A 23,116-nucleotide genomic window follows, 5' to 3' on the forward strand; every position below is an offset into this window, starting at 1 on the left:
GCTAAATATACCGCACTCCCCGCGCCCGATTCTCTCTCGTGCGCGGTCGCTCGCTGCTCTTCCTCCTCGTCCCGACCACAGAACACAGGGCAGGGAGGTTAAATTCATGCCATGGCGAGCGAGATTAACGGCGTACAACGTGCCGTCACATTATGTAGGCCACAGACTTGGATGACTACTGTTCAGCCCTGTAGAGGGCAACTGTCATTTTTGCGTCAAATCCCTAATTGCATTTTTGTGGGTGGGTGGAAGTGAGTGTTGCATTCCGAGCGCCAAGCCTTCCTCTCTCTCTCTTTCTCTCTCTCTCTTCTGTTGCTACTCCCCATTTCCCACTTCTTTTCCGTTATTTTTCTTTCTTTCCAATAAGGTGCAATCCCACTACTAAATGCTGACTGAGTGCTTTACTTTAAAAGGAGGGTTACCATAAACACAACAAAAAAAAAGATTTTAAAAAGGACAGTGTTATGCTACATTTTTCATACAAACCGCAAAAAAATATAGCGAGCTGATGACATCATCTCCTCATCTCGGAATTGCATTATAGGGTTGAAACTGATATCACTATTGCAGGAAAACACATGAAACTTTTCAATTCCATTATTATTACCGGTACATCAAAAGTTTATATCCAATCTTAGTAAATCCTCCACAGTGCTATTTAATGTAAACTACATCAGTTGCAGTGCAGGTAGTAGAACTGCATTTAAAATACATAAAAGGCATAAGATATATAGTTATCATTTCATGTTCTTGGTGAGCAAAGCACCATATGAGGCTGTACACATGCAAAGTCTGTGTATACATATCATTGTGTGCCCAGGATAATGACTTGAATGCATGCAACTCAAGGGAAGAGTGCCCACGAAAATGGCGCGAACACTGGCGAGGCACATAATTATAAGTATAACACACACCACGCCACGCATAGTGCCCGTGTGCGTCATTCTACCATGTACACGATATATAATGTAGGTATATGTATGTATGTTTGTTTGTGCATGTTTCTTTGTTGTGCCTGTATGTTCATGCACAAATGTACAGTGTATGTAACAAAAGAGGCTATTACCCTTGACAAAAAATACAAAACAACAACAGAATGTATCTGAGAATTTTACATCACATGTATTCCAGCTTCTTTGCCATCCTATGTCTTTCTATGCATCAATCAGTTTCTCTGGTGTACTGGTGTTTGATTTTCTTTATACTCCATTGAACTTTTCTTTTTTTTGGGGGGGGGGGTGTCACATGCAAAGCATCAAAAGCTCTGTCACTCACTGTAAAGTGCTCACAACTATGGCATCAAAATTTATCATATAGTATCAAATATGACACACTCTACAACATTATAGAAGAATCTGGTTTGCATTTCTACACAGAACTCTACTTCGTACCAGCAATGCATAAATATCATGCGAGTCACAGGACTTAAAACTGTATTTCATATATTAATGTATGTACAAGGTGTATGTCATACCTGTTTTTAGATGCTATTACCATCGATAACAAACTTAAAGCAGTCTACCCACTTTCTCTATAATTATCTCCAATCACTAAATTGAAAATGTCCATTCAAGCACACTTCCTTTCAAAGCCATTTCTTTGTATCGTTTCCTGGCATAAAAATCTGCCCAAGAAATGAGCATTTTTTTTTTAAATCAAATCTTCAAACACAACACAACACAGCATTCAGGAAATGTTTTAGCCCCTTTCAAAGAGGAATATCTGCTTCAGAAGTATCCCTGGTCTGTGTCGTGAAAGAAAACCCCGATATTTCAATGCAACAAGCTACAAAAGACTTGGGTACACAATCACACAATAATTTCAGGTGAATAGGGAGGATGGACTTTTATATACACACATGCATGCATAGACTTCACAAACCCAGCATCACAAGCCAGGATGTGCTCAAAATGCGTTGGAAGCACGGAGCGACTTCACGCCGAGTTCTATTCTAAGAAATCCACGCAATATATTGACTGCAATTCAATAGAAACTCTCTTTCTTTTATTGCCTCTGCAGTACATGGCAGCCTTCTTGGATTTTTATGCCTGTGCATTTCTGCTACTGTGCTGAAGTTCTTTTGGTTTCACTTCTCGCTTTATCATCACTTTTCCATTTGCTTGCATGTGTATGGTATCAGGAATCACAGTGCACCATCATTAAAATGAAATATTCACTTATTCAAATGAACAAGATAATGATACAGCAATGGTCTGTGAATTGGAGTCTCAAAATCTTCTGGAAGCATTAAATGCATTGTGACAGCCAATTCTCTTAATTTTGAATTATATACAGAAATGCTAGGTAAGGTATCAAGTTTAAAGGGAAGCATCACTCTATCATATCCCTGTTCAAATTGCCTTTTATATATACGTCATGTATGGAATAACATCAAACAAATGTGATAATTAAAGTCTGCTTACTTTTGTTTTATTAAAGTGGAAGTATCACTGTTTTGTTTGTCTCATTTATTCCATCCGTGACAGTCAATAATGAAAATAGAAAAGAGTTTCACTTAAAAACAAAATAATGATTGTGCAGGAATCCCACATCACAGACTGTCTTGTAATCAGTCAGTTCCCTTAAATTATGGTTGATCATATGTCCTGTGTGAGGCTTCTTTAATTGATATCAACTGTTGTTACGTGAGATAATACTCGTTTAGTTTCAGGCTTAATCAATATATTGTTTACCCCGTCAGATCTGAACTGACTTCTCAACAAATCAAGACTCACTCACTCATTCTTGTTGAAATTGATGATAATCCGCTTTCTAACATCAATTACTAGTTCCTTATATTATTTTTGATACACCCACTGTATCATCTGGAGCACAAGTGTACATACATACCGGGACTATACACATAGTAGTCTTTGTAGTCTACTTTGAGCTATCACTAGCTTCACAAAAATAATTGTCACTTAAATCTGAATAATAAGACCCATTGAAATGTGATATGCATAGCCATCAAAATCATATTTTGTTTAATGACTATGATGAAGGCAGAAGCATCAGTGTAGCATTCCTCCACATGTGAAAAATACATGTTTATCACAACCACATAACATAGGGGGTGGGTGATAAAGTAACTCATATAGATGCAGTGAATAGGTCAGTTTTTTCTTGGAATGATATTGTTTTGATTTTGGTCTGATGGACAGTGAACCCAATAGTCTCATTTCTTTTTCTGACCAGACCAGGCAGACATCAGATAACACATCATGTATTTATCCCAGATCCTGTGATAATCTACGTACAGTAGACCATGACAGGGATAATTATAAGTGTCACTTATACGTTGTATACATTGTTTGACAGATAGCAATGTAAATAGCCAAGCCTGGCTGCCAGAAGCAGGTTAAGGTTGATTAGCTTGATAAACCCTTCAAAACTGTATCATCACATCCCAAATGGCGAGAGATATCTAGGCCCAAGAGGCGGCCGTGGCATGCGCTTTTCATGACTCATGAATGACGGGTGCACACAGTCAGCGCTCCGGCTACAAGTCCAGCCTCCCTCATCACACTGCACTGGGTGACTAAGCGTGTATCACTTGGTGCACACAAATCTTGATATCGGTCTCGTGGCAAAACACATGTCATTTTGATTGAACCTGTAATGGTTGTGAATGCATCACCATAGTCCAGCGCTGCCAGCTCAAACTGCAATGTTTGCAGCAGTCGCAAACTCAAGACACTCACAAATTTTATTTGCTTTCTGATACTGATCAATCCTAATGTTTGGTCACAATGTTACCCTAAACTCATTGGGCAACATTAGAGTTCATATCGAGCATCACATACATGTATACAACTGAAGTCAGGTAGTATACAGTACTATGACAGGGTTGTTTCGAGCAATTCCTACAGTGAAAACCTCAGTATCAATCCAGAAGGTAGGTTGTTTTTACTGTTGTTAGTGGTTGTGGTAGTGTTGTGATGTATGCAAAAGACAATTACACTTGACAAAAGACAATTGACTTTTAGGAACAATATATTCACTCAGCTTAATATCGTGATTAATAAAGAATTAAACAATGATCAGCAATTCTGAATCGAACAGTGAGACATACTGTATTACAACTGCATGTGTTTATTAATTGTTGATATACAGCAGATCCAACAAAATGATGCAGAGAATAGGTAGAAATCATTTCCTTCTTTGAGTCTCTGTGCCAATCTTTCTAAATTATTTTTTGTTTAATTAGGACCTGATTAAGACCATTGATATTTGTACATTATGCCATAACAGGTTATTCTAAGCATCAGATGCATGTGTAAACTGCAGGGCTCTAGTATCTAATCATCATCAGCTGAAAAAAAAAAAACATTTTAACTTACTTTCCTCCAGTCACAAATTTTCTCTCATAGCCTACAAAAATTTTATCACTATACTGTTAAATGTTTCCATCATATAGTAAAGCAATTGATATTTTCAACCAGAAATGAAATGGACAGCCTTGTACAGACTTGGTTATACAGCAATGCTTTATTGAGATTGCCCAAATTATGTTTTAATTGATAAATCATAAAAATTTCTATTTATAACCTGGATTGTTCAGACAGGCAAAAAAATAAAAATCAAATAACCATGGTTGTAAAAAATAGTCTCATGAAAACAACATGTATTTGGGTCTAGTCATTAGAGGAGTTTCTTGTTCAATATCGAGTTTCATTGTAAAATCTGATCTCCATACATCCTATTTGATGTCTACACGTTATTCTTCTTCTGACTGTGACAAGTAGGCAAAGAATCCCCCTCCCCCACTTTTAATAGTTTCCCTACATTGATAATGGGGCCTTACGAAACTTGGCTGTAATTCTTATTAAAAGCTTTGATTTTTATTAAAAGCCTGTATGCCTGCCAAGTGTGATCATACTCGGTAGGTGGCCAGACATCACAATCCAGCATTCACTGATAATGATGGCTGACGACACTACATGCATTCCACATTCTCTCTAAACAAGAGTTGGCAAGAGCACTTTAGCATTTTTTTTTAATTGCAAGAAAGACACGAATGCATTCACTTCCGCGAATGAAGTTACTCATTCCTAATTTAATCTATAAGAAGAAAAAAAACGGCAAAATTCTGGACTGGTACTGAATAGAAAATTCACAAACATTGAAAAAGAGCTACAGACCCATATTGATGCCTAAATTCCAGCCCTAACCAGTGAAGTGAGGAAAACTTGCCTTGCTAGGAAAACAAAGTTTCCCCATTATACATGTATTGCTCTCACCTAGAATATACAAAGAGAGGGACTGTTGCATTGCCTTCCATCTTTCCGAATTTCTGTGCTACACTGAAAGACATTTCCATGATATGCCCACATATCAAAATGATAAAAGTGTGCTCATTTCTACCCTGAGCAGCAGGAAGCACATCATGGCAAAGGTCTTTAAAGATCCAACAAGGAACTTATTGAATTCTACTCTTTTTGTTTCACTTTCTTTCTTTCTTTTTTTCTTTTTTTGGGTGGGGGGAGAACAAAATTGTTTCTTTTCTCATTTCTGCTGATATCATCATCATCCTGATCATCCTCATATTGATTGATCAAAAAAGACCTTGAAACTGATGAATGCAGCAAAAAAAGGTTGAATACACCTTTATAGGAAAATTTGTCTCCAGCAAATTCAGTAACTGAACAACAGATCAACTGAAACTGGAAAAGACAAAAGATAAATATTTTCAATCAGACAAAAAGAAAGAAGCAGAATGAATTAAGTAGGTCAAATAAGGTGACAATCATACAGACATATTATGACAGTTGCCTTGATAACATGGCTGATGTTTTGATACTATGATAGTGTTCCTACACTGTTTTGCATAAGGCGCATCAGAATTTAACATTCTCTTGAAGTATCAAAAGTGATTTTTGCTTTCCTTACTTTCTAGAAGACACATTATGAATAATGCATCATTTCACATCCCTCAAAAAACAAGAATAAGTTGACTAAGTATGAATTCAAGAAAAAAAAACATTTGTGAGTGTGTATTTGTTGGTGTGTGCAAGTGCACCCAAACAAATGAGATTTCCTGCAAAAATTGAGTAGTAATGCCAGACTTTCTGTCATTTTTTTAATAGAGAGAATCTCAAGGGTTTGTCCAATGCCATCACAAGCTACTAACATCCCGATACAGGTACTATAAAATGTATTGTCTTGATTTTTGCCTGATATCATTCAAAGTTTTGACTCATCCATCTGTAGCTCCAATTTGATATCTCCCTCTCTCTCTCTCTCTCTGGAGGTAGACATCCCATCCAATTCCCTTTGAAACATGTTACAAGCTACCATTGCAGAAAATATACTAAATACAAGATCAATTCACAGTGGACGATGAACTAGTACTGGACAACAAGTCTATGCAGAAATATTGTTCTTCGTTTCTTCTCATTCAATTCAATGTCAATGTAAGGCAATTGTCAATCAGTTGCTGTTTTGTTTTTTTTTGTTTTTCTGGGCATCTAGATATATATCTGTGTCTTGAGTATCAATGAAACTGGGCTTTGCTTTTGTTTCGGCTTTCAGATGACACACTCTCTCCGCCCAGTGTTCAGGGGGCGCTAGCTGCTTCTAAATGCAGCGGGAGAAGGGCCTGTCTCTTCAGGGCAAAGGAAAAAAAAATGATATACGAGGGCATGACAGACAGAGAATTATCACTCCCCCTTGAGAGGAAGAACAGGGCAATATAAATCCTGCAACGGAATAATCCACACACACACACAGGGCAATACAAATCCTGCAGTAGAATAATCCCCCACACAGGACATGCATGGGATGATACAGTATGAGACACTGATGCTAATCAAACTACTCTCTGTATGAAAGGGTCAGTTACAGCATCCTCTCCCCATCTCCCCCCTTTTCATTCTTCCCAAGCTCACTTTGGGCAAAATGTGTGAACAGTCAAAGTCTAATGCCAGGTAGATATATGTGTATGATACACCACCGATTCATTCGCATCTGGATAAAAGTTGTCCATTGAGCAAGCTGTCACAATCAATTTGTAATGACATGCACACTTAATGTAGTGTATTCAATATGCTACGCATATCCCATATCATGTTTTGATTATTCACCTTATAAATGTATCAATAAGCTCAGACATTGTAGAGTCAAACACTGCCCCCACTTCTTCTCCTCCTTCTTCTTCTTCTTCTTCTTCTTCAAGTCTGCCTCCTTCAATAAGCTGAAGATACTTGCAGACTAAGGAAAATCATACAAACATCTAACAATGCTACATTCCTTTAATTCTCAGTTAAAGATCAAATACGTTCAAAGAGCATTTGAAGAAAACACCTCCTGTCTTTCACTGATTATTGATGGCAACGGCTCAGCACTCCCAACAATTTTCACTCTTCGCTATCGGACGGCACATCTGTTGCTTTATAACACAGAGTATGAAACAACAGGCCAGTTGCCTGGAGCATTCAAAACCAGTGGATATTTCTGTTCCTTGGACCTACCGACAAGTGATTCTGTCCACCTGCACACACTCTATGCATTTCAATACTGGTCTTACAGATTGCATGCATTAGTTGTGGCTATGTCAGGCAAGCCTCAAGCAAGCTTTGTGGTTGTCAGAAACGATCTTTGCAATGCACACGATGGACATTAATGCTTAAAGGGGAAATCTGGGCCTATTAAAGGTTAGTCTGAAAAGAAAGTACAATTTTACAAGCATAAGAGTGAAAATGTGATTAAAATTGGATAAAGATTAGAAAGTTATGAAATTGTTAAGTGTCACTAATTTGCACAAAGCAATTCTTAAGAAGGCAGTTAATATAAATATGCAAATTATAGTGAGTTGATGTTCTTATCACCTCAAAATCTGTCATATAGTTTGCACATAAAATCTTGAAAATTCCTTTCATTTATTTTTTTTATCAAGAACAAATTATGCCCCAGTCTCAAATCTTAATACATTTATATCTGATTGATCATTATTTTGCAAATATTCACATAGGAATAACATTATGTTTTATACTTTTATAGCATAAGAATTTAATTTTCATAATTCTTTTCACACAATATCAAAAGGAAATTTGTGAGATGATGACATCATCAGCTCATACAATGGCATATTCACATCAACTCTTTGAGAACTGTTTTGCACAAATTAGCGAATCTTGAAAATTTTATAACTTTCTTACTTTTAATCCGATTTTGATTAAATTTTCACTGTTGTGCTTGCAAAATGTTATCCTTTCTTTTCAGACTTATTTTTTACCCAGTCTAGCATTTACCTTTCAGATTCATATACTTGGTAGCTAGGGGCTTGGCCTATTCCAAAAATGATTCTCCTCACGATTGTTTTCAATCATCATCATGTTTTTATACATCTTTTAGAGGCAGAGACAGTCAAACATTTCTTTGGACATTAAAAGGAATCATGATTCTCATTCTTGGTCAGTTTGTGCATAAAAGTAGATGTTGATATCGTGTGTAGTTTTATAGGCATTTAATTAAAAAAAAACAAACAAACAAAGGCTCTTGAGTTCCGATTCATCAAGCTCTTAACCTTTAGCAACTGAAAATTCCGTACATACAATGGCCTATTGTTCCCTGAAAGATAGAGCAATACTACTCTCATTTCAACAACTTTCTAAATTATGCAAATAGATCAATGCATGTTTATTTTTGTCTATCATAAGTCATGTTTATTTGAAAGCCTATAAAGACTTTACTGAGAGACTTATGTGTCACAGAAATAAATGCGACATACATTAGTTGACCTTTAACCTCTTTCAAATTATGTAATTATATATATTCTATATGAAAAGAATACAAATAGTCAAGCATAAAGCTATAAAAGAGCAGACTGGTAGTTTTGGGCATTTTAGAAGGTAATCTGGAGGGCAGTTTTGGGTGGTTCAGTTACTAATGGGTTAATGTTGGATATTCTACTCTCAAAGTTTTATGAATGCATTTTGCAGGCTCTTGCTCACTTTAAAATGTCAAGAATGACCAGTCTGTCTGGAAATGTCACAATTTGCATTTGACAAGGGGTCCTCCTTCTCATCTTGGAATATTGTACATTACAATATCACATCGTCATCACATTGCATTTTGTAGTTTTATTGCCGTGCAGTCTTATCATAAAGACGTCAGATTTGACACAACGCTCCTATAGCAGGATGATTTTGCAGGTCCAAATTCAATATATTTCTTTCTTTCCGTACCCTGACATAGTGAAAAATAAAACCTGTGATCGGCATGGCCTTTAGGTCCTCAATGTAACAAAGTACCCCTTTATATGTACAGGTCAGTTTAAATACAAATCATGTTTGTTTCAGGAATGCCACACATCTTTTCTTTTTTTTTCATGAGCACTTAACACTAAAAAATCTAGGTACGGACAAGCGACAGCATTTCTTCATAACGCATGATGAAATGTCCACTCCAGGGATAGATTTTGCATCAAAAGTGCAAATGATCACCTGCCAGATGCGAAGAGACAATTCAATTTGGATTTTTTTTTCTTTGTCCCTCCTGATCATATTCGAAGTATAAAGCTATGTGATGTCACAAAGCGCTGCCAGTCTGTGACCTTTTGAGGAGTTATTGCGCCAATCTGTTTACAGCAATCTGCACCGTTTCATGGCACACTTACTGTCTTGACATTTGATGGAGAGGGTGCTAAATGGAGGGAACCCTGCGGAGGAGTGGCATTTGGGATGTGCCTGCACGCGCGCCGATGGTCCAAAACCAGGCATATTACCCAAATAAATGTAATGCCCTCTGAACATCATGAATCACAAACTTCGTGGACAAACAAGAATCTCAAGAAAATTGAGCAGAAGTGGTAGCAGCAGCGGAAGAATATTGATAACAGATATGATTACACGGTCTGATGATACAAGTACCAATGATGATAACAGCAGTAAAAGTGATAATGATTATTAACATAACTGTCATGACTATCATAATCATTGTAATAGCAATTATAAGTAGTTATGATATGTCTTCCTGTTATGCTTAAAATAACTTGAGTGACCTGTTACCATGGTATCTTGATCAATTTGCAGATTTTATATCAAAGCCGAGAAACTGCAAAATAAGGTGATTTGACAGAAAACAGGAACTGCAATAAATGTCTTCAACAACAGAAAGTTTATTGTCATCAATACTCCATGTCTAGAAGCCTAAGCTATATTTTTCAAATTCAAATTCAAATTCAAAACTTCTCAGTCTACAAGAAGGCAAGTTGCTATATGGCGTTTTGAAATGAGCAATAATGTTTACATGCCATATCTCCTACAAGCTCGATTGCCCCCGAGTGGCAAACATAAATGGCAAAACCATATTTATCAAAATGCTGTCTCTTTTATCATTTCTGTGGTGAGGTTTAGGAAATAATGGTGGAAAGGGTTGAGACAGACAATTTTCCAAATATCACAATCAGGAATCATGCTGTCGTGACGATGGGTTATAATTACTACCCCGCAGGCATTGGATGTATCGTGTGTCTACAGCCATGTACAACGTGCACACTCCCTATGGAGCATCCTTGCTTGCTACCTTTCAAAATAAGGGTCTGAACATGTTCACTCCTTGTATTTAAAATGCCAATTAGGAGTAATGTCATAACAAGTCACACTATTACTATATCTACTAATGCTTGAACCCACACACAATCGTACAAGCTCTCGTAGAGTACTATGCCACAGGACAAAGATATCTATTTCATAACATCCTGAAGTTGTCGCCTTTTTCTATGTGGCTGTTATGGCAGACATCACACTTAAAAAGTTATGACATGCTTAGCATGTTCAAACTAGTGAAAACTTGGTTAAGAATTAGAAAGAATTACTGATATATAGATACGACACCAACACTCTTGCAAAACTATTCTGGCAAAAAAAGAAACATTTAATGAATTATTCAATACTTGCAGGAGATAAATATGACACTCCCTGCCAAAAGACATTGGGAGAACAGCACTATTAGAACTACACCTTTGAAACTACTCCTGGGGAAAATTGACCCTTTTCAGATCTAACACTTGGCCCTTTCCAGATCCAGCACTTTATAGTTAAATTCCAAAGACCTTTTTCTTTCATAATATTCTTCACCACAAAATCTGTACCAACAGAATGTTCCACCATTTCACTGACGAGACCCTCTTTAAGAAGCATTATTCCCCTTCACTTCTATCAAATTCTTGGCAGCTTCTACACAAATCTTGACGCAAATAGCCATCCAGCATCTGCCAAGAAACATCAAATTTTATCAATTGTCTCTGACCCTGAACAAATCTTTAAATGAAAATTCTAATCACTTAATCTACATCCCCTCGGCTATACAGATCGCAAATGCAAAGACAAACACTAGGTAAGAAGACAAATAACCTGAATCCTGACAGTTTTGACAGCCTTCATATGGAGGCCCCAACATACTTGTTGACGCATCTCCATTGTATTAGATCTTTCGAGACCTAGAAACTAGTCCCATCTACACACATCTGAAAATAAAAGTTTTTGAAAATAGATTTTCGCAACACGACAGAAAAACCATTAATAGTATGGAGACAAAGCATAAAACTTTCTTATCTCTGGCGATACGCTTCGCAATGCTAAAATTCATCCAGCTTGGTCTGCGCAGTCTGGATATTCACAGCGACTCATTTGCAGCCATGTGATTTGTGTGTGTGTGTGGTGTGTGTGTGTGTGTGTGTTTATGTTTTTTTTTTTTTTTTTTTTTTTTTTTTGGGGGGGGGGGGGTTTTGCTCTGTGTGAGTAGTGTCAAATAAGACTGATTTTTGCAATAAGATGCAAAAACCAGTAACTCCAGTATGTGACTGCCGCTATGTAACAGTACTGGATAAAGTAAACTGAATTCACATCAGTATCCATCCACCAGATTCACATGAAGATCAGCATCAGTCTCACCCGTTTCTCCACTCCAGTATTGAAATTCAGATCACTTTTTCAATTTGCGGGAATCACGTCATGCAGACGGCGTGCCAGATAAAAATGCATGCATGTGGAGCATTCAAACGAATCATAGCAACACTGTGGTCCCATTGAAAATAATAACAGCGATAATCATGATTATCTAACAATGATGACAAAGAAGCAATGAACAACAATACAGAAATGACAGGAAATAAAAACAAAATGATGAAACTGAGACTAATACTTGATCATCATCATCATCATCAACACAAACATCATCATCACCATCAACATCACAACAATAATCGTAATAACAATAACAATGCTAATGGGTCATGCTCCTCACTGAGCAGGGTGAAGAGGGCAGTAAGATCGGGCACCTACAGGTATATGTTTTCTATTCCGAGTATTTCACATTAATCACAAGGTTCCTCAACATTTGTTTTTCCCCCGCTCACAATATCACTAATTACAAATGAATCATTTTAATAGTTATCTATCCTCAATCTTGTTACAGATTAATGATATTTGTATGAATTGTAAGTAAGCAAAATTATTTTGTTCCATTCTGACTGTGTAATGCACTCATTCATATCTCCTATGGGACACATTACCCATATATTTCGCACTGGGCCTCATGGGATAATGTCATGAATGGCCGAATCTGTGATTAACAACCACAGTGATGGAATTAAAAATTATTCTTATCCATTTGGGGGGACAAAGGCAGTGATTTCCCACTTTGGAAATGATATTTGACACATTTGTGTGTAAAATAATGGTAAGTAAAGTGTTTAAAGTTGTTAGCTTTGCAAATACAAGTCAAATGCAAAATTAAAAACATAAGATATTGAAATATACCATGTACACATGAGGCCAGTTATATGGAATAACAATCACTAGTGTTATTCTCATCTTTTAGTGTTTTTTTTAAACTTGTGTATGGATAATGTTTTACTGCACCTCAAGTATCTTAACAAGTTTGAGTTGGCACATGATCAGTTCTCTCTGTTACCATTAGTTGTAGTGAATTGAAGGCCTGTCACTACCATTGCAGATCTTTAGTGCCAACTCTCCCTCCCATCACTGTACAGTTCCTACAGTTTAATTGGGACTTGGATTAAAATTAATGTGCCATAATGGGACACTAAGGCAATATTCCCAAGGCGCATTATTTTCACCACTTTATAGTGGTGTAGCTGTTGGTCATGCAAAAGTGTGCACAATTATAGCGTGATGTATAGGCCCATTCACCAAACTTCGTGTAGTATACAGATGACTCAACTTCCGGCCTCTCTTAAATGTGGACAATGGTCTTGCTCCCAAGTCATCCCGATTAAAGACCTGGGCCCTGTTTCATAAAGCTGTTCGTAAAGTTACAAACAACTTACGAGCGACTAGTGATCAGTTCTTGTGTTGAATTATCGGAATTCTGATAAGTATAGCACATCAGAACTGATCACCAGTCGCTCGTAAGTTGTTTGTTACTTTACAAACAAATGGCTTTATGACACAGGGCCCTGGAAGCATGGGGATTCATGGGTGGCTCGATTCATTCGTTGCTCACCGGAGTACATTTGAAAACCTCAAATAGCATTGGTCAGCGAATATGAGCATCAAAGCGTAAGCTCATCAGAGATGGTTGACTCCAGTCAAGATTCTTCGGCTGTGTGTGTACTTACGTAGATATCAGTGATAAAACTAGACACTATGGCCCGAATTCACAAAGGTGGTACAAATGAAACCATAGTTTAAACCATGGACAAAAACCATGGAGCGCCAAGTGTCGCACGGAATATTTCGTTACGAAATTGGTCATTTCGTCGACAAAATGACCGTTTCGTTAAGCTGGTATCTCACTGAGCGGCGAACGTTTGCGAATGTAGCGAATTTGAGATTCGCCAACTTTTCTGACGAACGTTTGCGAAAAGTCAAGGTTCGCCTCTGCCATTAGCGACAGTTAGCGACTTTTAGCAATGTTTAGCGACAACTAGCAACACTTCAGCGAATGTTTGCGAAAGTGTTTGCGAAACACAGGTGGCGACTATTAGCGAATGTTAGCAAATGTTAGCGACAGTTTTGCATATATTAGCAACTGTTTGCAAATCCTTTGCGACAATTTGCGAATGTTCTTGGACCTAGAAAAGTACCAGGCGATTATGTATAGTCATGCCAGACCCATAAAACGAACGTAAAACCTTCCACTGAATTCAGATCTCTTTTGACAACCGTTCAAGATGGATTTCCAGTATATGGAAATAAATTTCTGCCAAGAAGAGGCTCAACGTGTTGCTATCCTTGAAGAGCTGCTTTGTCAGGCTGCTGCTACAGCTATTGTGCAGCATAAGAGAAAGAAAATAAAGAAAAACAAGAAAGGAAGAAGAAAAGAAAGACTGTTTGGGTCAGAGAGTGGTTGTTGCAGAGGACAGACTTTGGTCAATATGAAAAGCTTTTGAAGCAATTACATGATGGAGATGTCAAGAACTTCAAGAACTTTCTTAGAGTGGAACCTTGTCTGTTTCAGAAGCTTTTGTATAGGAATCATATGGTTACTTGTTCGCTAGCAGTGGCGAATCAAATAAAAATGTTAGCGACACCGTATTACGACCGTTTGCGAATTCTTACGAGTGTTTTGCGAATGTCTGCAACTGTTAGCGAAAATACAAATTCGCAAAGGTTCGCAAAGAAATTTTGAACATGTTCAAAATTTCTTTGCGACAAGAAAAACTGTTTGCGGCAATAAAAACCGTTTGCGAACTTTCTTGCGACTGTTAACGAACCTTTTGCAACCGTTTACGAACCCTGGCGAAATCCCAAATTCGCTACGTTCGCAAACGTTCGCCGCTCAGTGAGATACCCCCTTTAACGAATTTATCATTTCGTGGACGAAATATTCATTTAGTTACAAAATGTTGTCATTTCGTTACAAAATTATCATTTCATCGACGAAATGACTGATTTCGAAACGAAATATTCCATGCGACACTTGGCGCTCCATGGTTTTTGTCCATGGTTCAAACCATGGTTTCATTTGTACCACCTTCGTGAATTCGGGCCTATTTGTTACCGGGATTCAAAAATAAATCGAAACCAGGCCAGCCTTCCCACTCTGTGGTATCCCAATACTACTGGGTCTCTAAGCCATGACAACTGCACCATCCTTGATGCCAAAAAGTTTCCCTGCTGAAGGCCCATGGGTTTGGTGTACTCACCTATATGCCTCTGCAGCGCCTGCGGTTTAACCACCTGCCCGCACTGTTCACACACGACCAGGTAGAACTCGTCCCTCGCTGGACACAGCCCAAATAGCCTGGAATCTGGGAGTCGCTTGACGGTCAAGGAAATATTTCACAAATGAAACATTGTTGCTTCTGTAATCAAAGACCAATTACCCTCTGCATTTGTCCATTGACAAATCACAACTGTTTTGGATAATGTGTCGGTACAAGACCTTTTCATTATCATGACATTATTATCTTTATATTTCATTTTTAGGTAAGTCAAAACTACCAGAAAGAAAAAAAAAATGTATTCACTCACACAGCAGGCTAACTCGAGCAATACACAGAGAAGAATAAAAATATAAAACTGGAGCCGTCCATACATACAAGTCTTTTAACAAGTCTTAAATAATGTATGAACATGCCCCGTGAGTATCTTTAGGAAGTCCACATTTGTAATTCATAGAAAAGTCTAATCACTTGTGGAGATACCTTTCCCTATCCTTATCAACATTTGGTAGCGCAACAATATCTACAAGAAAATATCTAAAGAAACAACATGAAACTAAATAAAAATATAAAAACCAACACAAAACAAAATAAAGAAAAATAATGAATAAATTATATGAAAAAGTTGAGATACATGATATGGAATGATTTCACAATGTAATCACACAATACTTTGTATATTTCTTTAAGACCAGAGATGAATGAAATCTTTATTTTCTTTGTCAACAACACTATATATCACTATTATTTCATCCAGAAATCACTTCATTAAAATGACATGCCCACTTCACTAAGAAAATTAAAATTCACTGTCAGGCAAGTATAATGTGAGTGGGCACTTGCCCATTAGTCTTAGCAATATGAGGCCCTTGTCGGCTGCCAAACTGGGACAAGCAGGAATAATATATTTCACAATGGCCTGCAAATGATCATGTACCCATGGCAACTCAAGGCAGAAAATGAACACTGCAAAGTAATCATGTTGATGACTTTATTGTAGTGTATGCTGCAAAGGACAAGAAGCTTAATTAGTGACACAGCCTATGAGTAAACGTGACATGGCTTCCAAGAATTACAGGTTGCCACGGTGACACACACGCTGTCACACTTTCATTCATGATCAACTTCTCAGTTTGATGGATTATGCAGTATGATTCATGTGTTCTGCTGTGTGTGTATGAGTGTGCACACTGTACAACAGGTACCTTTGATAATCTGCTTAAAACAGACTTAAAAATGGAAATATATATCAACAAAACTCCATAGAAGGTGTCAATGCACGACACCATCAACAAAAATCATGAGCTATCAAGTTCTACCACTATACAATGCATGAAGACAAAGACCACTGGAGGCAGGACTGCACAAGAAAAGGAAGATGAATGTAACATATGTTGAACAATAGAGGGCACTCTTTCTAACCCACATGAGAGACCTCGCTATGTGGTTGAGCCTTCCGCCACTGTCGTCACACACACAAGTTTGTAGATATGTCTGACCACCAAAGTATAATCTCCTTGTATAATCTACATATTCTATTAAAGACGATGATAATGGTAATGAGAAGACTGATAATAATGATCTTCATCAATATCATTATAATTCTTGTATACAGCAATTTTACACAGGAAGAGTAGATGAGTAAAATGTGTCAAAACTGCCACATTTAAGCACCAAAAGGGCATTAATTCACATAACATTCAAATGATTAAAATCATCTTAGATTTCACAAGCATTATCAATAATTGCTCCCCTCTCCTTTTCTTCTTGCTCTTATTCAGAAAAAGTCTCCTAGGGGGCATGTTTTTCTCTGTTTGTATTGCAGGGGTATTTGAAATCAGATAAATATATGTTCTACAAATCCGATTGACTTCCTCAGTCTTTCCTCCATATTAATGCAAGCCTCATCACACCTACATCATTGCCATATTAACCATCTTATCTGCAAAGTGCGAAATAATGGATTAACCTTTTCAGATATAAGTATCTAACATGTATTTATCTCTTCTTCCTTTTTTCTCTTTCTTTTTACTAGTGATATCTCGAGGTGAAATTTGCAATGAAAGCAGTACCCCCCTCCCCCCTTCTAGCTTGGGCTGCCTGCCTGCCCCTTGTGCATGTATGTATGCATACTGTATCCAGTATTTACCAAGTGCATTTGTGTTTGGAACGAACATCTTCGGACATTGGCTTTTGAGCAAGTTCTACATGACGCTGACTGGTATTGACCAATAAAGGTATTTGAAAAATGCTGTTAATTTTTGACTGATTTTATATATCAAATAACGCACAGGTTTAAGCTTGTGACGTTAGTAGAGATGCCGCTTACTCTCCGGTATTCACAATGTAGTGCAACATGCACTCCGCTGCGCCCTGTGAATGTTTCACCATCGAAAATACCCTCGAGTGCACTACATCTCCACTAACGCACTCTCACCTGTGCATCATTTGTATATACTGCAAGAGTGTACAGAATCTCCAGCTTTGATTATTGCACATCTCAGTTTGATCTACAGACCTCTATTTACCTCAACCCTCCAATAACAACATCCAGGTAATTCCTACACATGAGAGTAAGTCTCACATACCTCATTTGGCTTCCTCCTCACACGAAGAGCAAGTTACCTCTGTCAGGCGATGGCGACAATGACTCAAAAACTTCCCTTTCCTCAGACCTTTCCCATCACCTCCTTTTTTTTTCCAGCTGCTGTTTCTACTCTTCAGTCCTAGAGAGATCTCACAGTGCAGTAAAGATGTGTTGATTGCTTCTGTATATTGCAAAATTCCCCTCCTGTCTAAAACATGATGCAAGAGCGGTAAAAGATGTTTCAGAACATCCCTATTCATCCAGCTGTTGCGCTACCAGTATACAGAATACATAAATAAGCTGTGCCAAGAGCAACTTTGGTGCAGGGAAATACTAGCACAGCACTCGCAATACAGAAAACATGTCATGTTGATTCACCATTTCCTCAGCTGAAGATGTCACCAACAAAATGGGGAACACCAAAACATCTGGACCCAAAGATAGCTGTTTCTTCACGACTCTGCCACAATGTATCCAAGACATCATAGTATTACAAACCTGGAAAGACAGAACACATAGTATTCTTTGGGCAAACTCTGCAAAAAACTTCATAAGTCAATTTGAAGGGGGGAAAAAGTCATGTATGGAACAAAAGAGACATCAAATGCACATAACAAAAGGCAGCCACTTTGGAAAGCAACAGAATACATTGCACATCATGTACGATGACATCCCGCAATTAAAATATGTTTATGTTTCCACAATCTTTGCCTACCATCAGCCAGATTTTCACTAGTCTGCTCCCCTTCTATAAGGTTATGTCTACATAGATTATCAACTTTCTCTTGTGAAAATTAGCAATAAAATAATGGGTGCTTGGGTCACAATTTGATACATTTTCATTTCACAACTGCATGGCTGGGTATACTTAATTTTTTGTGTGCTCATATTACCATTAGTTGGTATATGCTTGGGTAGTTTTTATCAAAGACAACACTCAACAGATAAACCTCTGTCATCATGTGTGAATATACTACAGACATCCTACTTTTGGCTCCATATAAGATTGGGGAAAAATAAAAGAAAAGATAAATGAAAATATTTGAGTAGACCCAAATCATCCAATTGTGAAGGGAAATCCCCAGTATTCCTGAGGGGAAAAAAATTCATCACTTCTCCCTACAGTATAAAATTTCATATTAATTTCTTTCTTCCAACTGAAGTAAGTTCATCTGCGGAATGGTGAGAAGAAATAGACAATTTAGAAACACAGTGATGGCAAAATCTGACTAGACAAACTTTCTCCACAGATTTGCCGCATCTGCTCACTTGTGCGAATAGTAATACATGCTGAGCCAGCAGAAACAACTCATGCTTCTACTTTGGGGAAAACTAACCAAATGCCATCCCTGTGGCAGGCTTAAACAACACTGAGTGGAAGCCCTGAGGTGAGTGAAAAGCACTTTGGACTGGGGAGAAAAAAAAGGGGTCCTGGTTCAAGTTCATCCAAGTTCATTGACCCCTGGAGAAAGCACTTTGTCCAGCTGTCCCACTCAGTCCAGGAGCACAAATGGATACCTGGCAATGCTGGGGTAATGGTAGTAGCAGAACCCTCAGGAAGAGCAGTGGCACAACCAGTGAGGCTATCCTGCATAAAGACACCATCATTTTTTACACCATCATTTTGATAAACGATACACATTCAGCTGTTTCGCTAAAATATGCACCAAGTTTTAAGGTAAAGCGCTACATATACTGCACTCCCTCATTTACTGAATTCAGCAAGTCACTGACAGTCAACCAGGGGGATGTTTACTTGCCTCATTCGACACTGACGACAAGATGACCTCTGTTTACCTGAATGTAGTGTGCATCACAGCATTTTTCTCCTCAGATAGGTTTCTGAAAAAAAGGAAGAGCTGTGGGGAAAAAAAAAGATAGGACAGAAGGAAGGACAGGCAGGACGTGGCTAAAAAAATAAGCATTATTGCTATTATTAAATAATTATAGACATAATATCGCTCTTCCTCTATAGTTTGTCCTGTACGGTTCTAGTCCGAAAAGTATGAGAGAATCACACTTTAAGTGCAGAAAGCCTTAAATGTTCCAGATGTCATTTAGAAATCTTCATCAGCTAACATCAGACTCCAGATCCAGGGTTGCTCAGCAGTGGGTTCCTCTAAGCCTTCCCCCCCCCCCCAAAAAAAAAAGCAAACAAAATCCTTGCCATTATCACAGCCATAGCAGTGTACAATTGCCATCACACCAGGTAGTGAATCCATCAATGTAGACTCACCTATACAGTTTGGGGTCAAATGTGGACATTGAATCATTGTCTGTTTTCTAATCGCTTACCTGAAATAAACACAAGGGGATTCATATATGACAGTAGTTTCATAGGAAGAAATGAATCAACAGAAATATTGTGAAAAAGTAAAGAAATGTAAAACATTGTGAATAGCAAGCAAATGTGAAAATAGACAAACAATCAGACAATGCAACAAAGTTCCTGCATCAATACTACGGTCATCTACACCTGATACCATCTGTCCTGCTTCACGAAGTCTAACAACATGGAGCGTTGATGCTTGAAATATCAGTAATGGTTGTAATTGTTGTAATCCACAATGGAGACAGGTAGGGGAAACGTTCAAAAGAATGCTGAATCTGCAATTCCATGAAATCTCCGTCCATGAAGTGTGGGCTTGGGAGCTGTCCTTCAAACAAACAGATATAAGAAATATGAAATAAGTCAATTCAACATTGCAGAATATATTACTTATGTGTTGTACCACACACTATGGACATCCCTCCAATCCCCTCCCTCTACTAATCACAAGATGATTATTTACAGGAAACTCATCGGCAGATGTTTAAAAAAAAAGAAAGAAAAAAAGCATCTAATGGTATGACAATTCAAATCATACTGATGTCAATGAGCCGTACCTGCAGCTAGCAAGTTAGACAGTAGTTGCTTTTGTTACACTACTTGTTTGTTGCCTGCACTGGCAGCCATGTTTGTGTTTTGTGTTTGTTGTCCTGAAAGATGGAACAAAATCTGTCTTGCAGGCTTGCATGAGGATTTAAACTGTTGATCTGCTCTACAGCAGAGTCACAAAGAATCATTTTAATACAAAAGCTACATCTATTACTTTTCATCAATGAAATACATGAAAAAAAAAACAGTTTCTGTGATATGTTTTCTGAAGAGATGTGACCATCATGTGACGAGGACCTATCTTCTCACAGCATCCACTGGACACTACTTGGTATGTAACAGAAGACATGCCAACATTCATGTATTATGATAATTAGTCCTCCTAGTGTGAAAATTAATCCTCTTAATTCACCTGCAGTTTCTGTTGATCTGTCCATGGATTTCCATGAGATTTTGCCTTTACTGAATCATGCTGAAATGAACTCTTGAAACAGAATCTAAACAAAAGAAATTGCCAGATATCATCTATAGCATTTGATTCACAGCTTGATATAAAGCATCTTCCACAGGTTGTGACACTGTCATTATCACTAAGGAAGTCTGTTGCCATGTAGCAGATGTAGTGTACCTAGCATAGGCCATAAACTCAAACAAAGTTTAACAACATATTACATGATGTCAAAAGAAACCATCACCATTAACAACAGTTATCAACCCGAGGATAACTTGTTGCATTTGCTGTATTTCTATTGCAGAAGTTCGAGCATAATTTCCAGATACGGTATACAAGGAGTACTGAAAGTGCTACATTTACATCTTGCAGAGACCATTCAATAACACATGAATCATCAATTGATTGGTGCTCACACAGAAGCATTAATATTGCCATAATTCATCAGCTGATTGAGTGATGATATTAGTGACTGTAATCCAAATATAAATTGAGAACGCATCACTGATGCTGATTTGAACAATGTGAGACCTAATCATTCAAATCCAACATCAAATAACACATGAAACAGCAAAGGCCAAAGCCATTTTATGTTGCTGGGTCTAGCAGCAGTAAATGAATTTTGATGGTAACATTACAAGTAACACTGACAGCCATCATGCTATGCATGGAACCTACATTCCATCTCTAGCCTGATTTTTAACTTCTTCAACAGCAAATGCATCAATCATACTCAAGGTACTTCAATCATCCAAACATCCCAGCCCACAGAATGACTAACAAATACTTTTATGCATCGCATGCTGGTGAACACTAGTCAACTGCACTGGTAATTAGCAGCTGCAGCCTAACCACCACACTGTTGTGGCATCATTGTTAGTACACTGGCAGCGGCAGGCTGCCTCGCCGCTACGCCTGCTGTGTGCTGTGGACGGTTCACTATGTGTGTGATGCTCCTCCGTGCATTTGCGTGCAAATACTCGACGGAGGTTTTACCGTTAGCCCCACATGTAGAAATACGCAGTGATGTCGGATGATACCAACTGACGGCAAATGACCATGATGAAATTGCCAACTTGGCACGGATTATTTTAAAACACACGATTAAACGTATTTTTTGCTTTTCAAAAAAGGATACCCTCCATCTTCAGCCTCATGACTTGGGGTTCCTCTTTCCCATGGGCCAATTCTGGCTCCATTTCTTCGTCTGTCCTGTCCCTTTTCTCATCGCTCTCTGCATCTGCGAATGGGGATTAGCGGGAAAACACACGATCAACACGACGTTTCCGAGCATGTTTATTTCACTTAACATGCACTAAAAATACCAAGAAAGGGCTAGATCTAGAGCAGAGAAAGTGTACTTTACCTCCATCTCGTTGCTTTACGACTTTGTCGGCCCAAACGGACCAGGACTGGCCCCTAAACATCGAAGGACTACTTCTCTCTAGGCTCGCCATTGCAGTCCTGTGTGTGTTCACTTGCCATGTATCCCATAGTCCACTACGGATGACGTCACTTGGTCTTCCACTTCTTCTGCGAGTTTTCTGCTTTCACAAACTTTCTTTCATCAGTTTCATGAAGAAATAGTTGCTTGTTTGTCCTTGTAAATGATGAACCATGTATTCTATGGTTGTTTGTAAATATACATACAATGATTCAAATAAACTTGCCCACCCTGTAAGATTTAGTCCTTATTTCACAGGCCTCATGGTATCATACATCTCCTCGTTCAATATGCAATGTGATGCACCTTCAATTGGGTTTGGGGCGACATTACATTGGTTTGACAAAGGAATTATAGTTAGGCCCCCTACTTCTAAGGATCTTCTACTTCATCACATTTTTACAGTTTGGACAATAATTATGTCTCAAAGATTTTGGAAAATGGTTTTGTTCAGATTTGTTGGCAGGAAATCGGGTTCCCTTATTTCTGGCTTTTTCATTCTTTGGACTCTCTCCCTAATTATTTCTCAGCTGCACATAACACTTTGAAGATTCCAGTTTTTTCGAATTATGTTTAGATGCAATTATCGGGCGTCTCTATTTCTTTATCCTTTTTTTTTTTTGAGA

At 38.0% G+C, this 23,116-nt stretch overlaps 1 protein-coding gene across 1 annotated transcript in view; it reads right to left on the reverse strand.

Annotated features, from left to right (window-relative positions):
* Positions 1-22,515, reverse strand: part of LOC139724883 (uncharacterized) — a 71,151-nt gene extending 48,636 nt beyond the window's left edge. Inside the window, exons 1-3 of the mRNA XM_071636005.1 lie at positions 22,413-22,515; positions 22,185-22,286; positions 15,113-15,217 (exon numbers count right to left, since the gene is read on the reverse strand). Coding sequence (XP_071492106.1) covers positions 15,113-15,217; positions 22,185-22,286; positions 22,413-22,503 — 298 coding nt within the window. The 5' untranslated portion in view covers positions 22,504-22,515. The remainder of the gene's footprint in view (positions 1-15,112; positions 15,218-22,184; positions 22,287-22,412) is intronic.
* Positions 22,516-23,116: the final 601 nt, after the last annotated feature.

Source organism: Diadema antillarum, unplaced genomic scaffold (assembly GCF_040938485.1).
Source record: "Diadema antillarum isolate AM-2024a unplaced genomic scaffold, OU_Dant_1.0 seq00000002_RagTag, whole genome shotgun sequence".
NCBI classification, from domain to species: Eukaryota; Metazoa; Echinodermata; class Echinoidea; order Diadematoida; family Diadematidae; genus Diadema; species Diadema antillarum.